The sequence below is a fragment of the Pithys albifrons genome, chromosome 2 (genome assembly GCF_047495875.1).
Source record: "Pithys albifrons albifrons isolate INPA30051 chromosome 2, PitAlb_v1, whole genome shotgun sequence".
Lineage (NCBI taxonomy): Eukaryota > Metazoa > Chordata > Aves > Passeriformes > Thamnophilidae > Pithys > Pithys albifrons.
In genome coordinates this window covers 21,985,280-22,007,029 of record NC_092459.1, presented here as the reverse complement: position 1 = coordinate 22,007,029, position 21,750 = coordinate 21,985,280, and the positions used below count along the sequence as shown (strand labels likewise).

The 21,750-nt window shown below is 40.2% G+C and overlaps 1 protein-coding gene across 9 annotated transcripts in view; it reads left to right on the top strand.

The window, feature by feature from the left end:
• CILK1 (ciliogenesis associated kinase 1) overlaps window positions 1-20,725 on the top strand; it is a 28,184-nt gene extending 7,459 nt beyond the window's left edge. For all 9 annotated transcript variants that reach the window (XM_071548477.1, XM_071548475.1, XM_071548471.1 and 6 more), the window contains 12 exons: window positions 1,208-1,262; window positions 3,281-3,402; window positions 5,384-5,463; window positions 6,858-6,990; window positions 7,435-7,606; window positions 8,150-8,317; window positions 10,597-10,893; window positions 11,959-12,146; window positions 12,672-12,826; window positions 14,759-14,887; window positions 16,630-16,743; window positions 17,190-20,725. In XM_071548477.1, the coding sequence (XP_071404578.1) occupies window positions 1,208-1,262; window positions 3,281-3,402; window positions 5,384-5,463; window positions 6,858-6,990; window positions 7,435-7,606; window positions 8,150-8,317; window positions 10,597-10,893; window positions 11,959-12,146; window positions 12,672-12,826; window positions 14,759-14,887; window positions 16,630-16,743; window positions 17,190-17,344 (1,768 nt within the window). In that variant the 3' untranslated portion in view covers window positions 17,345-20,725. The remainder of the gene's footprint in view (window positions 1-1,207; window positions 1,263-3,280; window positions 3,403-5,383; window positions 5,464-6,857; window positions 6,991-7,434; window positions 7,607-8,149; window positions 8,318-10,596; window positions 10,894-11,958; window positions 12,147-12,671; window positions 12,827-14,758; window positions 14,888-16,629; window positions 16,744-17,189) is intronic.
• The last annotated feature ends 1,025 nt before the right edge of the window (window positions 20,726-21,750 follow it).

Below are 21,750 nucleotides of genomic sequence, written 5' to 3'. Positions count from 1 at the left end.
GCACCTTTGATTTTCATTTTGGAATGTGGGAGATTCTCAAAAAATTCAGAACAAACCAGAGGATGGTATTCTCTTAGTTTGCATGTAATGCCAGGCCCTTATAAAGAACAAACATGGACTGGTGGCTGAACACACAGGACAGTAACTGCAAAAACACTGCTTAACAAAAAAGTAGTTTAGACTGTTTCATGACATGCAGGGCTCATAGTTCTTAAACTATTCTAATTGTAAGAGCTAATTTCAAGCTGGAAACTTGCTACATTAATAATACTCAATTATTATTAAGTCTGGAAAAGATCTTCAAAGGGTGCCCAACTCCCTCTGAAATTCACACTCTAAGCAGTCGAATTTTTTTTTATCTGTGCTCTCCTCTGTGTGTGTTTGTGTGTGCGAGCCTTTGTCCTGTTGATCCTAAAGCATAGAGTTTCATCTAAAAAAAAGAGTAGTAATCAAAATGTGTATGAACAGGCAGGACCACATGTTACATGGAAATACTCTGTTGAGAGTTACATTCTGTCTCTGGAGAAAGCAGGTCTGCCACGCAGTTTGTTTCTGTTAGAGCAGAGTTGCTTACAAGCTTGAAAGGGAAGGCAGAATTGAAAGAGCAGTTGGCATGATAGAGGCACCTTGCAAAAGAGAGAGAAACATGGGGAGCAGTGGACACAGCAAAATGAGGGAATACAGCTTAGAGGGGAAAGCTATTAAAATTACAGAGAAAATCAAAATACAGAGAGGAGGAGCAAGGAGAAGATGATAAAATTGGATCTTCATTTGATTGTTTCAAAACCTTCCTTTGAGTTGTTCGTAACTGCTGTAACTACCTTTGTTCTCTTTACAATCAGGCACTACCTCCCTGCTCCCATATTGTATAATGGAAAGAAAAACAGAATATTGAAGGCTCTGAATTATATTCAGCAAGCTATACATATATATATATATATATATATATATATGCACGCACACACACGCACACACAGATAAAAAAGCAATCCTCTGTAATGGTATGTACTATTCAAGTGTAATTCTATTTGAGTGTGTATTCTAGTACTTTGAGTGTACCTTGTCTAGAGATGTGAAATTTTTTGACAAAGGAGCTAACACCTTATATTTTGTTAACAATGCAGTTAAGATGTAATGAGACTTAGAGGTCTAAGACCAGCTGATGTTGGCCATGCATTAATTGTTACTTTCCCCTCTACTATTGTAGAATGAAGAGAAAGTTTTATTCCTGGGAGGAATGTATGAACCTTCGAGAGGTTAAGGTACTTGTTTCATTCTATGGTTGATTTCAATTAAATGATCCCTGTCACATTTTGGAGTAACATCAAATTCTTCCTGTTTATACAAAACTCCCTCCCACAGAAGCTGTGGCAGTTGATGTTACAGTTCTGGTTCCTGAGTCTGCATTTGAATGGAATGTCTGGGAGTTTTATAAAAATGCTTATTAAATTTCTGAAGTCCTACAGAAAATCACTTGATTGTGAAATGGGAGGTAAAGGTCTGTGGCCAGGGCCTGAGGCCTGGCTGTGTTAGCATAACCTTTACAACTCAGCATGAGTGTGACTGTGCAAAATGTACCCACTCACAAGCAGGAGAACTGCCCAACTGATAGGGAAAGATAAAACCTAGAAAGTGGCTCTTGGGCATGTAGCTGTGGTAATCAGTGGCTTTACAAAGGGGCCGGGGGATGTGTAGCTGTTTGAAATGATGAGACTGTTGGTAACAACCATTTGATAGCAGGTATAGGAAATAGGTGACCAAATGTATAGTTAGATAAGACGACCACAAACCAAACTTTGTACCAACTCACGAAGGATGTGTGGGATAGATAAATTCCAAACTTGTTTGTTCCAGGGTATAAAACTCCCTCAAATTTTGACACATGAGACATGTACATGGAGGGGCCAACCCCTGTGTGTGCCCCAGCTGAGTAAAGGGGTGCTTTCCTATGCAGTGCATACTGTGTAGTGGATTCCTTTGAATCAGTTGTAGAGAGCTGCTGCTTCCTTGCAGTGAGCAATGTGTGAGTGAGAGCTTTCCTATCACAACACCTGGAGTTGATTGGTGTTTGTTTTTCAGAGCTTGAGAGCACATGCCCTTTGCGCAGCATTAACTTTTGTACATGTTTCTCTGTAGTTGGCTTGAGGACAGACATTTAACATGGAAATTCTGATGCCAGCAAAACTTTAGGGGTATGTTCTAAGGACCTCCTCAATTTCTAGTTCGCTGTTGAAAACATGCAGAAAACCTAGGTCACTTTTCTTACAGAATGTAGTGATACTGCATTGGTGCAGCAAAAATGTGTTGAATACACTGAAGATCTAAAAAAGAAGGGAGAATGAAGATCCATGTTTCCTAGTTTTGGCTGGGGTAGAGTTAATTTGCTTCATAGCAGCCTGTATGGATCTGTGTTTTGGATTTGTGACCAAAACAGTCTTGACAACACAGCAATGTTTCAGTCATTGCTGAGCAGTGATTGCACAACCTAGGCCTTCTCTATTTTTCATGCTTCCCTGCCAGCAAGTAGTCTGAAGGTGGGCAAAAGGGTAGGAAGGGGCACAGCCAGGATAGCTGACTCCAGCTGACCCAGGCAACATTGTGCTCAGCAACAAAAGCTGGGGGAAGGAGGAGAAGGGAGAGACATACAGAGTGATGGCATTTGATTTCCCAGGTCATTGTTACACATGATGGGGTCCTGCTCTCTTGGACATAGCTGAGCACCTGCCTGCCCATGGGAAGCAGTGAATTAATTCCTTGTTTTGCTTTGCTTGCATGCTCAGCTTTTGCTTTACCTGTTACACTGTCCATCTCAACCCATGAGTTGTCTGACTTTCTGCCATTCCATTTATCTTCCCCATCCCACTTGGGGGGATGAACAAGGTCAGCTGCCCACCAAGGTTAATCCACAATACCAAGGAAGACTTTCCAGAGTTCTGTTTAGTCTTGACTCTAACCTGACTGTTGCCAGTGCCAGCACAGGAAGAGTGTGAATTCTGCCAGTAGGAAGTTACTCATAGAGAAAATGCAATTGTTTAGGTGCCTACAGTGGTACCAGATAACTGGCTTTTGAATGACCAGAGCATTAAATTAATACATAGACTCTATATGTATCTGGTAATACTTGGAAATCTTGTCTTTGTGCTCAGAGCTGTCTGATTATTTAAAATATAAAAGAGTTTTTTAAGTCAATTCTTATGCATCAGTGAAATAAGGTGCATTTTTTTTCTTTGTCATTAGAGTAAGACCCTTGTAAAATCCTGTTTGTATTTTCTTTTTCTAGTCTTTGAAGAAATTAAACCATGCCAATGTAGTAAAGCTGAAAGAAGTTATCAGGGAAAATGATCATCTGTACTTTGTGTTTGAATACATGAAGGAAAATCTTTATCAGTTGATGAAGGAGAGGTATGTAACAGCATCACCCATTCCTCATACATTGTGTAATGTACCTTTAGCACCCCTTTTACTGTTTGGAGGACTTTGGATCATTTGTTTAGGCTTAGATCACTATGTCTTAAAGCTGCATGCTGCAGTAGGAGCTGTGACTGTCACCTTTGGGCATATCCTGGCTAGTTTAGTGAAAGTTTCCAATGTCTTCCCAGATTAGCCTGGCACGTAAGTAGGGTGCTCTTTTGAGAGTTAGAAGTGCGGTCTTTGAACAGCCCTTTCAGTGAGGAGCCAGTGAACCTAGAACTTCTGATTTCTACATAGGTACTCCAACCATGCTTTTTCTGTAAGAGCGTGGTAAAACCTCTTCTTTTATGGCTTCCTGAAATAAATCAACTAATAGAGAGTGGTTGAAACAGTAACCAAGAGGGATGAAATTTTGGATTGCTTTCAGAAAATATTTTTCTTTGCAATTTGAGCTGACATGTCCAAAGACTGCCTGTTTCATTTGTCACTGTTATGAATAAAATCTAGATTTTTATATTTGCAGGAGCATTAATAAAGTCTTAATTATAGCCTTTGGGCCATGATGGTATCCTCCAGAGGATAACTCTGGGCAAAATTGCTGCCTGCTTTGAATTATTCTCTGAGGAGGCCATTTTCTCTCTATGGACCATAGTTATCAGCATGGGAAATGACAGTAATCTTCCTTGATTTAACAAATAAAGGTTTTTGTTATAGTATACCTGTGTGAATTTTACACAGAATACCTTTTTAAGCATAAAAATACTTATTTTGCATGCACAGATATAGAGCAACTTTAAGTAAATTTGTCACATATATATGGATGCCAATTTTTAACTATGTAAAATAATGAACTATGAAGAAATGGTTCAAGTGTATAACATAGAAACCAGCTCTCTTAAGAAATTTCTTAGAAATGCTTGATATCCTACCTCCTGAAAACAGAAAGGGGAGATGTTTCAAAAAAGTCTGCTGTGGATCGTAGTCTCTACAGTTCAGCTAGGCCTTTGACTTCTTAGACATTGTATTAATCAAACCATTAAGAATGTGATTTATTTTCTTAATTCTTAGTTAAATTGCCAGTCTTGCTTGAAAGTACTGTAGAGGATACAAGGCCTTCTGCTTTAATTAAAAAAGGAAGTAGGAAAATAGAAAAAATCTGACTAGTAGCTGATCTCACTTCTGAAATACATAATGGTCAGGGTTTTTTGAGAGGAATCAAGCTCAGGAATTTGAATAAGGCTGAGGCCATCTTCTTAATTTATTGTTAGGCTTTTTGAATGAAATTGTCACTGTTTTCTGCCCCAAGCCATCTCCATGTACTGAGTCAGCTGGTAGAGAGCTGTTAGATCAATCAATCAATCAGTGAGGGGGGGCACCTGATCTTCCCACCTGAACATTATGAGGAGAAGAGCCTCTGGTTTTCAGTGATAGCACATGAGACTTTTTTTCAGATAAGAGAAAGAAGTAGCACATCAATTATTAGATAACAACAAGGCAAAATCAAAAGTACCTGTTGTATGTGCTCTAGATGAGAGGCCAGAAAAGACTGCATGAAAAGCACAAAATTAACATGAACCCTTGCAGTCTGGAGGAACATGCCTGATTTGTACATGTCCTAAAGTAAAGTACAAGCACAAGGCTGGGCAGAGAATGGATTGACAGCATCCCAGAAGAGAAGGACTTGTGGGTGTTGGTGGATGAGACCTCAGCATGACTCTGCAATGTCTGCTTGCAGCTCAGAAAGTCATCCTGGTATTCACTGTCCCACATAGGCTTAACATGATATCATCTAATATCATTTGGCAGTTCTGCTAACACTGTATAAATTTTATCAGAAAAATAAACTACTCAGGAGTGCTTAAAGTATATCAAGCAGTTTTATTGTCATTATTACCTTTTATCTTTGGTTCATAGCATAAGCTAATGTGTGAATTTAATCATTAATACGTATTTCTTCCCTTCTATTCCACAGAAACAAACTGTTCCCTGAGTCTACAGTTAGGAATATTATGTATCAGATTCTGCAAGGGCTTGCATTTATCCATAAGCACGGTAGGTTATGTTTTAACTGTAAACATTTTGAATTGGAGCCATATAGCGTTGGTGAAAGTTTTTTAATGAATACACTAACAATTACATTACTAACTTTAGTAACAAGAATGATCATAAGGATGACACTATGTGGGAGATTCAGATTACTGAAAATACCTGTTTTATAGTTGTCTGATACTTTAGTCTGTAGATTTGCTCAGTTCCTTTTCTGTAGATTTCTGCTTTCTTAGACTGACATCTCGAAATAAACTTTTAATGTTCTATATCCATCCAAACTCTTAAACATCCTTTCATATTTGAATAAACAATTGATAGCTCTTTTTACAAGTTTGCCATGAAATACATTGCCTCACAAGCATTCTGTCAGTGCATTGCATGTCTGTGTAGCAAAGTACAGAAGGGATTGTACTAAATGCTAAGCACAGTCTTGATTGCTCTGTCTGGTACCTTCCATAGAGAGGCAGGAGTTCAGGCTGCCACCAGAACATCTACTTAATATCCATAGGAAGGACACAGTCTGCTGGTAGTAGTACCTACAGCACTGTGTATTCAGGGCTGTCATACATTAATTTAACCAACAAAACTTAATATATACACACCAGACAAAGTAGACACATCCTGTGTGAATTCTCTGTGGGAGCATATTCAAAGCCATGATACATATGAGCATGTTGGAGGGTCTCTGAAAAGGAGGTCATACAGCTCTATTAAGGTACTACAGAGGAAGCTGTATATAAAAAATGGTGGTCTCAGAGCCCTGCAAGAAAGAAGCATAAGGACAAGTTTTCCAGGCTAATGGTAGAAGCAAATTTCAGAGACAGATGTCAGTGATATTCTAGCCCTCTTCTCTCATTTGTATTCAGAGAGCTCTGGCCAAATGCTCATTTGTGATCAGGTTTTGCTGAATACAGAGAGCACTAAAGAGAACCATTGAGATCCTTTGATAGGATAGTGAGTAGCTGAGTGCTTGCAGATGTTCTCAGATTTAAAAAATTTAAAGTGAAGGAAACCTCTTTGTTTAAACTTTTATGCTGTTCAAAGTAACATTTTATGCCATTTATTGATATCTTCATTGGACAGTTTCCAATTAGAATGAAACTAACATTAAATAGTGTAAATTTTTTTATGTTAAAGAAATGTCACTTGAAAGGGAGCTGTCTGACTGAATGCTCTGAATTGTTACAAGACAGTCAACTTGTATATACTGTTCTTCACAGTGTGACTGAATAACCATTGTACTGATCAGCTCTGTTGATCACATAAGACTTTGATCTCTCTGTGGTGCTATTCCAGCTTCAACACCTGAGAACTAAAGCAGAGCAATCCAGGTGAAAAATAAAGGATAAGCTGTGGGTGACATTGCAATCCACATCAATATTTCATTTGAATTTTAGGGTTCTTTCACAGAGACTTGAAACCTGAAAACCTGCTTTGCATGGGACCAGAACTTGTGAAAATAGCAGACTTTGGTTTAGCCCGAGAAATCCGATCTAGACCTCCTTATACTGATTATGTATCCACGAGATGGTAAGTGCTAGGACTCACCTACACAGTGGGAACCTACAATCAACCCTTTAAAGTAGTACAGTATTGAATTTATGCTGATACCACTTTCGATGCCTCCTCTTTATGAAACTTTTATTTAAGCTTGGCATAATTTGAAAGGCTTCAGTTTGTGCAAGACAGTTTACAAAGGGCAGCAGCACAGGAACAAAGAGGGAGTGTGGTAAGTCAGGTGGGACATACTGGGATTGCTGCATGTCAGGCAGAAAAAGGCTTACAAGAGCTTATGTATGTTTTAATTCTAGGAAAAAATTGAAGTCTTACATATAGGATAGGAGAGGAATTTTTTAAAAGAAGTTTTCTCTTAAGGTAAAAAAAAATGAAGAGGTCAGTGGTACTGTGTATGTCTGTTTGAATGGTGTTGATGGGATTTGTTTCTTTTTTTTTCCCCCTTCTTCTTTATTACAGGTACAGGGCACCTGAAGTCCTTCTTAGATCCACCAGCTATAGTTCTCCAATAGATATTTGGGCTGTTGGTTGCATAATGGCAGAAGTTTACACACTGAGGCCTCTCTTTCCAGGGGCCAGTGAAATTGATACTATATTCAAAATTTGCCAAGTCTTGGGGACGCCAAAAAAGGTAGATCAAGTGACATTCCACACTGCACTAATTCTAGAGCTGTTGTACAATACAGAATGGCACAGTAGCAGTACACATAAAAGTAATAAATTTTCCTGCTTACTACTAACTTAGTATAATCTCAGATATAGGAAACTAAAACTTTTTTTCTGTGTAATAAGCATTAATTAATTATGCTATAAAGCCTGACATTTAGAGGAGGAGAAATAGAGCCCTGAGCAGGAAACAAAGTCTTTAAACTGATTTCATTAGGGAGAAATTTCATTTTCTCTTGCACATTGCATATAAACCTGTGGTTTAAGAGGCTAAAAATTGGAATCATGGTAAGACTCCTGTCTCCTGATTCCATTTGTGCCCTTGGCTTGGTTGGATGTAAAGCCAAACTTACCTCTCACAGCAGTTTGTGGTGAGGATTTCCACTGAAATCTTTACTAAAGTCTAGAGTAAGCTGGACACAGTCTGTTACTGATAGGAGAATATATGCTAGTGTGCTTAGGCACTGACATTTGACTGCTGGACTTTTTCTGTGATTGGATTTTCCAGAATGACTGGCCTGAAGGCTACCAGCTCTCAGCTTCGATGAATTTTCGCTGGCCTCAGTGTGTACCTAACAACCTAAAAACTCTCATCCCTAATGCAAGCAGCGAAGCAGTGCAGCTCATGAGAGACATGCTGCAGTGGGACCCCAAGAAACGGCCAACAGCTAGTCAGGTTTGATTTTGGCTTTTTTTTTCTCACATCTGCATGTGATGTTTCCTTTCGCTGTAAGGCACCTTTTATAGAAAGTCATTTAGCAGTTGCTCACGGCTGCAGTTCTTAGAAAGGAGAAGAGCAGAAGCCAAGAACAATTTGCAAGGATGGTGATTAAAAGAGAGGAATCAATCTTTTGCATGCAGCATCAAGTGTTTGGGGGGTGTGCTCAGTGATCAAAGGTGTGACTACAGCATGTGTAAGTACATCTGAATTAAGTATAATCCAGTCACTGTGAATACAGCAGAGTGAAGGGGGGATATATGGCTGAAGGCTGTGAGGCCATTCTTTCATTGCTGTTGATATGTGCCACAGAATCACAGGAATCTGGTCTAACCCCCTCACCCTAGGCAACCTGTACCAGTGCTCAGTCACTCTCAGAGTAAAAAAGTGTTTCTTGATGTTCAGAGGGAGCATCCTGATTTTTAGTTTGTACCTGTTGTCACTGGGCACCCCTGAGACTTGCTCCAAATTATTTGCACCTTCCCTTCAGGTTTTTGCATACCTTGATAAGATTCCCATGAGCCTTTTCTTCTGCAGTCTGAACAGTCCCAATGCTCTCAGTCTTTCTTCCTATGTGAGATGCTTCAGTCCCTTAATGACCTCTGTGGCCATTTGCTGGACTCTCCATTATGTCCATCTCTCCCTTCTGCTGGGGAGCCCAAAACTGGACACAGCACTCCAGGCATGGCCTCACCTGCGCAGAGGAGAGGGGAAGGAACACCACTCTCAATCTGCTGGCAACACTCCTACTCATGCAGCCCAAGATACTATTAGCCTTATTTCCATGTTCAACTTGGTGTCTACCAGGTCCTTTTCTGCAGAAGTGCTTTGCAGGTGTTTGACCCCCGCATGAACTGATACATGGGGTTATTCCTTCCCAGGTGCAGAACTTTGCATTTACCCTTGTTGGCTTGATGTAGTTCCTGTCAGCCCATTTCTCCAGCCCAGCAAAGCCCTGCCAGATGGTAGCATGACCATCTTGTGTATTAGCCCCTCCTTCCAGTTGTGTTAGCAGCAGACTTGCTGAGGGTGCGCTCTGCACTGTCATTAATGGTGTGAATCTCTGGGGTACACTTGTACCTCCTGGCCTCCAACCAGGCCACCCTCTGGGCCTTGCCATTCAGCCAGCTTTCAGTCCACCTTACTCTGTTCATCCCGCCCAGTGTTGCCTGGATAAGGCTCCCTTTTGTAGGACGCTCTCCACTGAAGTGCCCTGCAGATACGTGCAGACACCCTGTGCATAAGCATTGCCCAAGCCATGAGTATTGCACGTACTACAACGTGCCTGTTGGTGGTAGTGGGAGCCACTGCTTTCAGGTACCAGTACTGTCGTAATGGTACCCAGCTAAGTAAATGAGCAGGGCACCTTTTGAAAAACAGATATGATCTGGGTTCAAATCTGACTTGCCTTCAATAGGACCATAGTTGAACCTTTGTGATTAAATTAGACCTTCAGTACAAATAGTAATAAAAACCTTTAAAGCTCCTTAAAGCAGTTAAAAAGTGAAAGAGATTAGGAACTCTCAAAGGTAATGAAAAGCAAAAGGTACCGACTATATTAAGAGCAGTAACAAATGTTTTACAGTAACATGCAAATATGGTGAGGAATCTGAGCTTCTAGAAGCTTTTTGCAGTGAGAAGCCTTTGGGAAGGGAAAACCCTGAAACAGCAAGATGGGCAGAGATTAATTGCCTTTATCAACAAAAGCTGAATTACTTGTAAGGCAGGATAAAAATATTTTTACCTACATGTCTTTCAGAAAAGAGAGAGGCTAATTTTCGTACGGGTTATATTTCTTTCACTTGATTCAGTCTTGGAACCGGGGAATAGAAGAGATGGGATGTCTCTGAGGCCATTAGACTTTTGCTGGCTGAATTTGTGATGCCAGTGGTGTGTGTATGTTTGCACATAGGCATCCACACAGACATGAAGAGACAGCACATAATGAAACATGCCCTGAGATGCCATATATCTGGTTAAATATCTTACTTCTGCAGAATCTTTTCCTTTTGTACAAGTCCACAGAGGATTTCACAACTTAGTATCTGTCTGTTGAAATCTTTCTACTATTGCATTTTTCTAGAGTGGATTGTGCTCTCTAGAATCTAGTGTTGAAAGATGGGTCTTCTGCTGTTTTCTACTTTACTGAAAAGGAAATTAAATTTCAACTGAGACGTAGGACTGGGGTAAACAAAAAACTTGGGTTTTCTAAGCCTAATATTTTCATTACTTTTTAGGCACTTCGATACCCATACTTCCAGGTTGGGCATGTCCTGGGTGTTCAGGAACTGGGAAAACCAAAGGAACTGCATAATAAATCATCTCTGCATATTAAACCTGTCCCTCCAGTACAGCCCCCACTGAAACCTCATGCCCGAATTTCATCAAGGCCTTTTCAACAAAGCCAGTCTTCTCAGCACTTGGTGTACCCTTTTAAGACAGACAGCTCTGGGGCTGAGCACAGTAACTGCTTACAGGAGGACAAGTCTAACCAGGTTCTTCTGCCTGCAATACACAATAAGGTTACTCAGCAGGTAAAGTTCCGTCCAGCATAAGATGAGCTTCCTGATATATTACCTGATTTTTCCTTAATTATGTTTCTTTTTCTTGTTCTCTTTCAAGGTCCTTGTAGTAAAAAGACAGTGAATGGGAGTAAAGATAGTTACAACTTTCTGCTAGGAACTGGAAGTCTGTTGAAATCTAAATGCAGTTGCTATAAAACAAGGAAGTTGATTTCTCATTTCAGAGCCATGTCGTGCTTCCCGTGGTTGCAGCACACCACTTAAAGGATGACACGGTGATTTAATAAGTAAACAAGAATGTACAGTATTCAAAATATTAACAGGATTGCTACCAGAGAGAATAGTATTAAAGTAAATAGTATTGAAATAAGGGGGAGGAGGCTATTGCTTTCATCCTTTTACGGTATCCAGTGTATTGACTGGGAATAGCAGTCCTTTTGGACTAGACTGGACATGGAAAACAGCAGATTCTTCTTTTGGTGTAAGAACCTACCCTTTCTGTTGACTGTGCAAGGAGACTGAATTCGTAAGATAGATGATGAGAGCAGACAGTGCAAATGCTGCTGAGAGGTTGGCCATAAGTAGGGTCTGCCCTGGCCACGAGTCACACAAGGTTGAAATGTACTGGTGAGCCTTAATGACTGAAGGCACACACATTTGTACCTGTGCTGTCCTGCAAGAGGAATACATTTTGTAAATGCCTAGACACAGGCTTGTGGAAACATAAACATGCATGCTGTTTTGTACTCCCAGCAGGGGTCTAGAAGTAAAAATTGAGCGTAAGCAAATCTGGGAGGTGCATATTGAAATATAAATACAATTGGAATGAGACCTAAGAAATATCTTCTGTCAGTTCAAGATACTTTATTACAGGATGAAATGCAGAAGATATGGAATAATACCTACGGTCTACAGATTGTGTTCTTAGCATGTTTAATGAAAGATGGGGATTGTGTTGTTACAGTTCCACTTACCACTATTACTCTCTGACACTGTGAAAAAAAAGTCCTCTTTGTGCCTGTCAACTGGTTTATGGTCTAATCACATGGGTTTGTTTCTTTTCAATCTTTATAACAGAAAACGTCTTCTGGGTCTGAAAATATAAATGGTGAACTTAAAGCAAAAGCTAGGCGAAGATGGGGACATCTTCCTAGGACACTGAAGAGTTCTGAAGACTGGGATGACTTGGAAGACCTTGACTTCACCTCTTCCATCATAAGAATGGACTTGAAAAACAAGAGGCAGAATGATGAAACTCTTTTTAGGTAAGGGTTTTTTTATGTCCATTTACTATTTGGTGTATTTCGTTAATCTTTCCCACTTTTTTATTGGTGTTGCTCTTTATGCTTTCTATGGATATAGTAGCATGTATCTATACAATTCCATGTTCCTTTTTTTTGCCACTGAAAATGATGCTTTGTTTAAATCTCCCCAAGTTAGTGTTTGAATTAATATTTAACTTGTGGACCATTTTTACATATTCCATGTATATGAACTGTTTTGGACAACTCTAAGCTGCAGTTTCCATGGATTGCATACAGTAGAGAAAAACCTGCCAAGTGATTTATAAGAACATTAAAAGCAGTGTATAAGTGAACTAAAAGCACAGATCTGATTTTCAGAGGCAGTTGCATGGCTTTGGGCTGCAAATATTCCCCAGTTGTGTGTTTATGGTGTAGCAAACAGTATAAGGAAATGATTCCTAGAGATGGGGTGAAATTGAGAAGGCCAACTGTGAATAAACATGTGGTGTAAGAACTCGACCAAGTGTAGCAACTTTTGAATTACAGATTTGAAAGCATTCTGGACCTGAAGCCTTCGGATGCCGTAGGCTCTGGCACCAGCGCACGAACTTCCCATGCGACCTTTTCGCGGCAGGACACTCCCACATTGCAAGTTTCTGCAGCAAAGCAACACTACTTGAGACATTCTAGGTACCTACCTGGTTAGTAAAATCTGCTTCTTTGGTTTTCTTCCTGCCATGCTAACAGAAGTATGAAATGGTCATTGATAGATTAGCCATTATCCTTTGAGCTTGTGTAGGGAGGTTACTGCTTAAAGAAAATGAGGAGAGCAAGAGCTTTGCTAATGTAGCTGGCCGGCCATGATACAAACTGCATTCTGGCAGTCTGTCAACTGAGAAATGCTGCTTCCAAAGAAGGGGACAGGTACTCCTCTCTCCTGAGGAATACTCTTATACTTGGAAGTGTGTTAGAAAAGGCTGTAAATGTGCCAAACTATTCCCTGTTTCCATATAAAGGATGAATCAGGTCTTCTAGACTGGAAAAGAATGTGCTGTAGGTTTACATCATGATTGTATAATACCATAAACAACAGGCTGATGGTTGGAATATGTTTTGCTGTAGCTTATGGTTCAATGGAGTCATAGAATCATAGAATCAATTGGGTTGGAAAAGACCTCCGAGATCATCACGTCCAACCCTTGGTCCAACTCCAGTCCATTTACTAGATCATGGCACTCAGTGCCATGGCCAATCTCAGTTTAAAAACCTCCAGGGATGGTGAATCCACCACCTCTCTGGGCAGCCCATTCCAATGCCTGATTACTCTCTCTGGAAAGAATTTTTTCCTGATATCCGACTTCAATTTCCCCTGGCAGAGCTTGAGCCCGTGCCCCCTTGTCCTATTGCTGAGTGCCTGGGAGAAGAGACCAGCCCCCACCTGGCTAGAACTTTCCTTCAGGTAGTTCTAGACAGTGATGAGGTCACCTCTGAGCCTCCTCTTCTTCAGGCTAACCAACCCCAGCTTCCTCAGCCTCTCCCCATAGGACTTATGCTCCAGTCCCTTCACCAGCCTTGTTGCTCTTCTTTGGACCTGCTCCAGCACCTCAATATCTTTCCTGAACTGAGAGGCCCAGAACTGAACACAACACTCAAGGTGTGGCGTCAACCACCACAGAGTGCAGGGCAAGGATCACTTCCCTGGTCCTGCTAGAATGCAGATCCATGTCTCTGTAGGGGATTACACATCTGTCTTCATGATAACCTCTGCTATGAGGCCAGTGCTGCGGCAGGATGAAGTACAAGGGAGCAGACACGTCTGCCTGTATTTAAAATGGGGTGAATATAAGTGTATTCTTTTTCATAATTTCTGTTTATAAAGGCAGTGTTAGATATTCATTCACTTGTAGTACTACAAAAATAATTAAGTAAACTAGAAGATTTTGTGACAGCAAACTCAGTCTTTTTTCCTGAAACAATTATTTGACTTTCAAATTGGCTCACTTAAGCAGAGTTTTGGTAGCTGAAACTTCTTCTACTAGAGAAGGTTGTAAAACACATTGATCCCAAGCCTGCTTTGGCCTTAACCATAAATTGTGAGTGCATTGTTGCATGTTATGTACCCTGCTTAAATATGGAATGTATATTAACTGCAAATAATAGGTGACATATGAACCCTGCTGCAAACTGTTTGCATAATCAGTAGTTCCAGTAGAGACACCAAAGAAGAATACAGCACTATGAGAAATTGAGTTGCCATTATTTGCTCTCAGTTTATCTTGTTGCTGTTACGCTTTTATAAGAAGCATAGATTTCATTTACTTGGCCAGGTTCATCCTCTGTGACTTGAGAATATGTGTGGCCTTGATGTAAGGATCCTGTCCTGTGATACAGGCAGCCATTGATGCTAGTGGAACTATTTACACTGATGTTTGCAGGATTAGGGCCTGTGGGTAGCCATAGCATTCCCGTATTATGAGAGAATGGCAGGTGACCCACAGAGTTACTGAGAAGGGAGGAGTTTTTGGTTAAGTTGAACTGGACATCTGCTCTAAGACTGTGCATCAGGTGGAATGACTGCAAGCCTGTGTGGCAACAGAGATTTCAGCATAATAATCTTTGAATTTTTGCAATAGGAATAACCACGAGGAATAGCGTAGTCTCCACTTCAAACAAGGAGTTTGTTCCATCTAATCCCTGGCCCAGTTCTGGTTTGTCTGGAAAAACTTCTGGTTTGGGAGGAAGTACTAATAGGATGAATTCAGGTAAGAAGCTGTGCTTAACACCCTTGAGAAATGATAATAAGTGATGTCTCTGGAATTCTGCACAGATGTATTTTGGGGTCCCTCATTTCTAGAACATTGTGAGCTCTGAAGGTACTTGCTACCCTGTCTTTTCTTTTTGTTTAAATCAGTTACTAGCACTGTTCCTCGGATTTGGAGACTGTCTTAAACTGAAACATAGTAATTTGTTTTACTGAATCTCCTAAAGTCTGTTTTGAAGTACCTCTGGCGTAGAAGATTGGGCAGCTTAGGTCTGTTCAATCTGAAATACTTCATCTTCCTTTCAGTTTCCCTCTTCAGTTTTTGTAAGTTATACTTTCTGGTTTCCAAATTATTTCAGCCTAGCTGGTGCATAACTGTCTTTAGAGGAGGAAGCTGGTCTAAATCAAAGTAACCATACACATCACATTTGTTACATGAATAAAGCAAAGAAATTCTCTCATCATGTCTTTTAATTGATGTTGTTTAAAATAATGAAATAATTGGAGCTTTAAAATTTCAGAAAAAAGCAAAACTCTTCAATTTTTCTTCTTCAGGTTTTTTGGGCATTTGGTATTTCAGGTATTTAATCACTGTTGTTTGATTTGAAGTAATTAATTGGTAGACTTTTACATTAGATTGTACCAGATAAACATGTCCATGTTTCTAGATTGTGTCTGTGTATTTCCTTTCTCAATCTTGGCTTCGGGTTTTCATGTGATGTTACAGTTCTGCAGTACCATACTTCTTTTGCATATGTTGGTTTGAAAAGGTTTGAGAAAATTTACATTGATTCTTGGCCCAGAGTAACATTTTGGGACTTTAAAAAGTCTAATTTAAACCCCCCCAAAATAACCAACATAAAATTTTGAGTGTAATTAAATCAGAAAATTGTGCTTTAAAGATTCAAGGTAGGAGGACTTTGTAGATAGCTAAACAACATGAGAACCTTTATATAAGTAGCACGTCTCCTTCCTGGCTCTTCTACAAGTTTTTGCTGCTTTTGTAGCTGCATAGGATATTATTAGATTTTTCCTTTTTTATTTATTACCATCATTTCCCACAATATGCTTTGCCACTGCTCTAGTACATCATAGGCACATGTGCAATGGCTCTAGTCTGTGTATGCCAACTAGTGTCCATCTGTGCTACAACTCTACACTGTTTTGTTCCATTTCTATGACTTATCATACAGGCCAGTCAAGTCTGCTCCTGCTCATCTTAGGGTCAAGTTTTGTAGCTGACTTTGCAAATTTGGAATGTGAATCTGGACCAAACTTTTAAGCTCTCACTGGGCTTCAGTAAGAGCTTTGTGCAGCACCACAGCCCCTTGCTTCCCTGCATAGAAATCAAGAGTGAATATATTCCTAGGACACAGCTGCTGAAAGTCAAACAAAGTAATTCTAGGTGAAATGCTTCATTTTGAGAGCTTTGAGAAACCTTGAAAATGCTGAGATGTCAGGGAGAATTGCAGTTCTTCCTGACAGGTAAAATTTGTGCCTGTGTTCTGTTTATCTGTCCCAAATCTTCATTTGCGAAGCCCAGCCATGAATGAATCTGGTTATCTGTAATGCCCTCTGATGCTGACAGTCTCCTGAATGCAGGTACATAGAGAAACTGTGGATTTCTAGTGTCTTCTGTTAAGTTCTTGTTTTCATCAGTCCATGATCAGGCTTGTTCTTGTACATGACCCATCAGTGCACCCTTTGTTGGTAATATGAGGCGTTCCTTGCCATTTCTTTCAGGGCCCGTAGGATCAAGCGGTGTAACTAGTGGTTATATCCCTTCATTTCTGAAGAAGGAAGTAGGTTCTGCTGAGCAGAGGGTTCAGATAGCACCAGTTGTGGATCCATCTTCTGGTAAGTCTGGTACCAAAGTTTTCTTGGTCCTTTGCTCAGTACACCAGTAATGCTGTGTGTGTGCAGCACTGAGCTACTTATCTTTCCTTTACTTAATCTGTCAGTATTTGACTTGAACTGTTGTTTCTAATCTTGCAGAACTTCATATGGAGAAAGATGTGGTTTAATTCTACTTCATTTGTTAAATACTTGGGTTTGTCTACAGCATATTTCAGTGGGACCTAGAGGCTGGTGTGAGAGCTGGCACAGAACTCACACTTGTCAAATCAATTGTATAACTACTCCTTGTCTGCTGAGGTTTTAGGGATGTATCACATCAGCAAATTCTGTTAAAAAAGGAGGCTTATTTCCTGAAGAAGTCAGGATCTGGATCTGCATCCACTTGCTGCTCAGTGTGAGAGCTCTCACTGAACCTTTCTCTCATGGCATTTTCTTTTGTCCTCTAGATTTTGCTTCTCTGGCATCAGTCAGACCCCATCTTGGATGGCCATCCTTCAGTTCACCCACAAAAAGCTCCCCGAGGTTAATGCCTCTCCCACCACCAGCTCAGCCAATCCACGGACGCATTGACTGGTCTGCAAAGTACAGCGCTCACCGGTGACCTGTGGAAATGCTCTCTGACCAGTGCGTGTTTCCCATTAAGTGGTGGTCAACATAAGACAATTTGATACTGTTTTATATATCTGTAAATTTAAAAGAAGCAGATCTTCTATGAATAAGACATTTTGAAGGGGTTTTTTTTACTTATTTGCATTAATTTGAATGGAGTCTTACACCTTTTTGTATAAAAATGTTTTGTTATATAATTGGGTCCAGTTATTTTCATAAAATGATACATTTTGTATATATGGCTTAGGGGATTTGGCATTTTTATATAATAAATTTTTATAATGAACTTTTTAAAAATTTAACTTTTTTTTATTAAATTGAACTTTTTTATACAAATGGATAAAAAAGTGGTGCAATATTGCAGTGGAAAAGAAGTACTGAAAAAGGGGCATTCGTTAGACATTTTCTGAAGTTTATGTGCTAAATGAGGCTGTATAATTTCAGTGATGCCATGTTTCGATGCCATGCTTCTCTTGTCCTGTGCTCATTTGCTTCATACTGATACCAGAGGAGGAGTAGGTGACTTAACAGTCTAAACTCTGCTTTGCAGTAGCTGAGACTGCTGAAATTCAGTGGGATGCACTTTTAAAAAAATTTATTTTTGCCTTTAAGATGTCTTTGTTGAACTGCTATCCAAATTTACCAAATCTGGGGAATCTTCTTGTTTGGTGAAGTGTAAATACCCTTCTGTAGATCTGTTTTCTGACACAGTGCTCCTTTATTTGCTTCAAAGTTGCTCTATGGTATTGCTCACAATGAAATAGAATGTGGACCTACCCCTGTTAAATTCATTTAAATGTTCTAGTGATTTTCCTCAAATGAGATTCTGTTTCTTCTTTTTATTTTGTTGTGAATTTAAGATCTGAGGACATACTTAAGACAGTATTAACAATTATAAAACTGGTTTCAGAGTAAAAAAATTTTAGTGATGCAACAGAGTTTAAGGAAAAATTATCTATGCAGCTGATTTTTCACAACTGTCTTAAATGATTTTTGGGGGCAGGGAAACCAAAACCAAACCAGAACAACCCAGAGGAAATAAGTCCATTTAAGCTTACGTAAGTTCTTAGTCAGTCCTTCTTCACTTCAATACATCTTCATTAACAATGTGAAGAATATGTCAGCTTCCATAAATTAGGCCCGAGGCTCTACAGGGAAAAATGGGAACTTACCTCGTCCTGTTGAGAAAATGTAAAACTGTGATTGATCTCACAGATATCGATACAGACAGCCCTTTGAAGGGCAGTTTAACTCAGTTTGTAGTGAAAAAAAATAGCCCCATGGTCTGGTTTAATTCTGCTCTGCAAAGGAGTGCCAGACTCCAGCCATCAGAAGAAGATTCATTTACATCACAGTCAGCATTTGGCTGTTTCTGCACCTTCTTCCACAGAAGGAAGATAAAACAGTTCAGTGCTGTATGAGAACATCTTTTATAGCTGTGTTTTGAAGTAGCCACCAAAGCTGAAGTTTGCTGAGAGAACGTATCTTCCTGCAGAGGTGTGCAGAAATGCTCATCTTTCTGACCTCATTGTGTATAGGCAAATTCTTTATTTAAAGAGACTTAAATCCCACCAGAAGGGATCAGAGCAGGAACGGTTCTCAGCATCCAGCTGTTCTGCAGGAACTGTCTTGGCAACACCCTCTCCATGGGAGCTCCTGGCATGCACAAGGGGCAGCTGCTATGGACTGGAGCCTGAGAACAGATTCAGGCCTTTCAGTGCTTCCCATGGAGAATGTGTTTCAAGGAAACCATATCCTCGAGTAGGCTGCTGGCTCAGTGCTACAGGGAGAACCAAAGGGAGCACCAGTCACTGTTTGCTCTTACGGGTTCAGTCCACAGTGAGACAGTACAAGATAAAGAGGGAGCAAAAGTGTGCATCTAAGACACACACATGCCAAAGACATGTGTCCCTCTGCTTGTTATCTGTGCATAGCAAGTAGTAACACCAAACCATACCTAACTGCTTCCAAAGCAGTGATGCCAATGCTTAGCAGTAAAGTAAACCAGCCATTCCATTACTAAAGCAGACACTGATGGTGTCTGTGGGTAAGTGGAAAGGGAAATATGTATATTTGTGTTAGAACTGGATAGTTGTTTCTCTTGATGGAAATAAATATCTGTATTTATGTCTACATATCATTTAATTTATTTTATCACGGTCTCAAGAACGAACACCCTGAACCTATCCTAAGTATCCCTAGACCTAAGTAGGCAATTTAACTAGTCGGGGTGTACACTTACTTCCTGTGAGTACAAGAAAGAGTTGAACAGGCTGCTGAGGCTTGGATTCATCATTCCTAACCCTGAGTTCCTTTGTTGTGAGCTGACTCTTTAAACCTGTGGTGAGTAAGAATCATCTGGAAAGAAATCTCTCTCACCTGAGAATCTACTAGCACTCTGGAGACGCCTGAGTCTCTCCACTAAGCATGGGGACAACTTGAAGAGATTCAAGTAACATTGGAGGAATCTGAACCTGGCCTGTAATCTCTCAGCCCTTATCAGACCTGCAGTGGTTTTTTTGACTATAGCGTTCAGGCTTTAGTCAGTCCAGCAAAAAGATTAGAAAAAGAAGTTGTATTTTTATTGTTTTGGCATATCTCCTCCTTTCCCAAGGTAAAGCCTTTATTTTGGGAAAAAAGCTAATAATCTTGACATTCAGTATCACTTGTGCTAGTTTTAACTTAGTGACACAGAAATCTAGGGAATTATAATGGCAGCACCTGTATCCTTTACTCAAGCAAATTTCTACTGAAGTTGGAAAAGTTCTTCTTGAGCAGGATGGAACTGACTGAGTATGTATTTTACTGTGCTGTCTCAGTGTGCAATACAGATATGGAAAAGATGGAGGTCCTTATTATACTGAAATCTGGACAAGCAGCATATCTGAGAATTTATGATACGTAACTTACTACTTTGTGCTTTAATGTTTAGCAGCATCTTTATGCAAAATGTTTTTAGACTTGTACTGTTTAGGTTTCCTCAGGCTTAGGCATAACATGTAATAATAATGACCACTGGAAATAAAGGAGTCTGACAGTGGATTCATTCACCTCTCTAATCCAGATTTTCCTAAAGGTATTGTGTAAGTGCCATGATGTTAGCATAAAACACCCCTTGTCAGAAAAACCCTTCCATGGTGTTTCTGTATCTGACTGTTGATATGAATAGGATGTTCCATAATGTGAGGAGGAAAGTTTATATTCTGGAAGAACATTTTAGAACTTAATGTGGAAGGAGGGAGTGGAATTGTCAGAGAGAAAAAACAATGGTTCTTGTTTATTCAGTGTTTTTGTTCAAAAACATTTTAAATGTTTGTTTCATTCCTTCTGTGTCAAGTGTCCTGCCCAGAATAAAGTTACTCTTGAAGAACTAGTACTGACTTGAGTCTTGGTCTTTTATTCAGTTTTTAATAAAAGCACTTTAGTTTGCCCTTTTGTTTTTTAAGTTGCAGGTTGTGTCTTTTTTTAATAAACCTTCCCTGGGGTGCCTTCTCTGAGGGGGCATTGCAAGTTCACGGGCTACGTGGTTTGAATCTAAGCATGTAAGTTTTTGCAGTATACTGTGAGCTCTGTGTAAAGCTATTTGCTTAGTCCTTTGATGTCAGCTCCTCTTAAACTACCTGCAATGCTGAATTAAAACTGAATGTGCAGAAGCTTCAGAAGGACAGGTAGTTGGACTAGATTGGGGGTCCCTTCTCAAACCTTCCATTCCCATTTCTATTACTATCTCCATTTCTATTTCTATTCTATTCCTATCTCCATTCCTATTTCTATTCTAAATTGTTCTCAGGGTCTTGTGTCTCATCTGCTTGGCCTTCTCTCCTGGCTTTCAAGGCAGCAGAAGCTGAAGACTGTTGATAATTTACAAGCTCCAGCCCTTTTGTTAGCTCTTTAGGTGGGCTGTAAATCAGTCGTACAGGTGAAAAACTGGGTGAAAAATACATTGAGAAGTGCAAGGATGCTCATTTTAACTGGTGTGTGTGTAATGTGAGGAGCTCATGGATTCATAGGGGACTGGGTAATTGGAGAAGTGCTAAACTGGGTCCAGAGAAGAGCAACAAGGCTGGTGAAGGGACTGGAGCACAAGTCCTGTGGGGAGAGGCTGAGGGAGCTGGGGTTGTTTAGCCTGGAGAAGAGAAGGCTCAGAGGTGACCTCAGCACTGTCTAGAACTACCTGAAGAGAAGTTCTAGCCAGCTGGGGGTGGGTCTCTTCTCCCAGGCACTCAGCAATAGGACAAGGGGGCACGGGCTCAAGCTCTGCCAGGGGAAATTTAAGTTGGAGATCAGAAAAAATTCTTTGCAGAGAGAGTGCTCAGGCATTGGAATGGGCTGCCCAGAGAGGTGGTGGATTCACCATCCCTGGAGGTTTTTAAACTGAGATTGGCCATGGCACTGAGT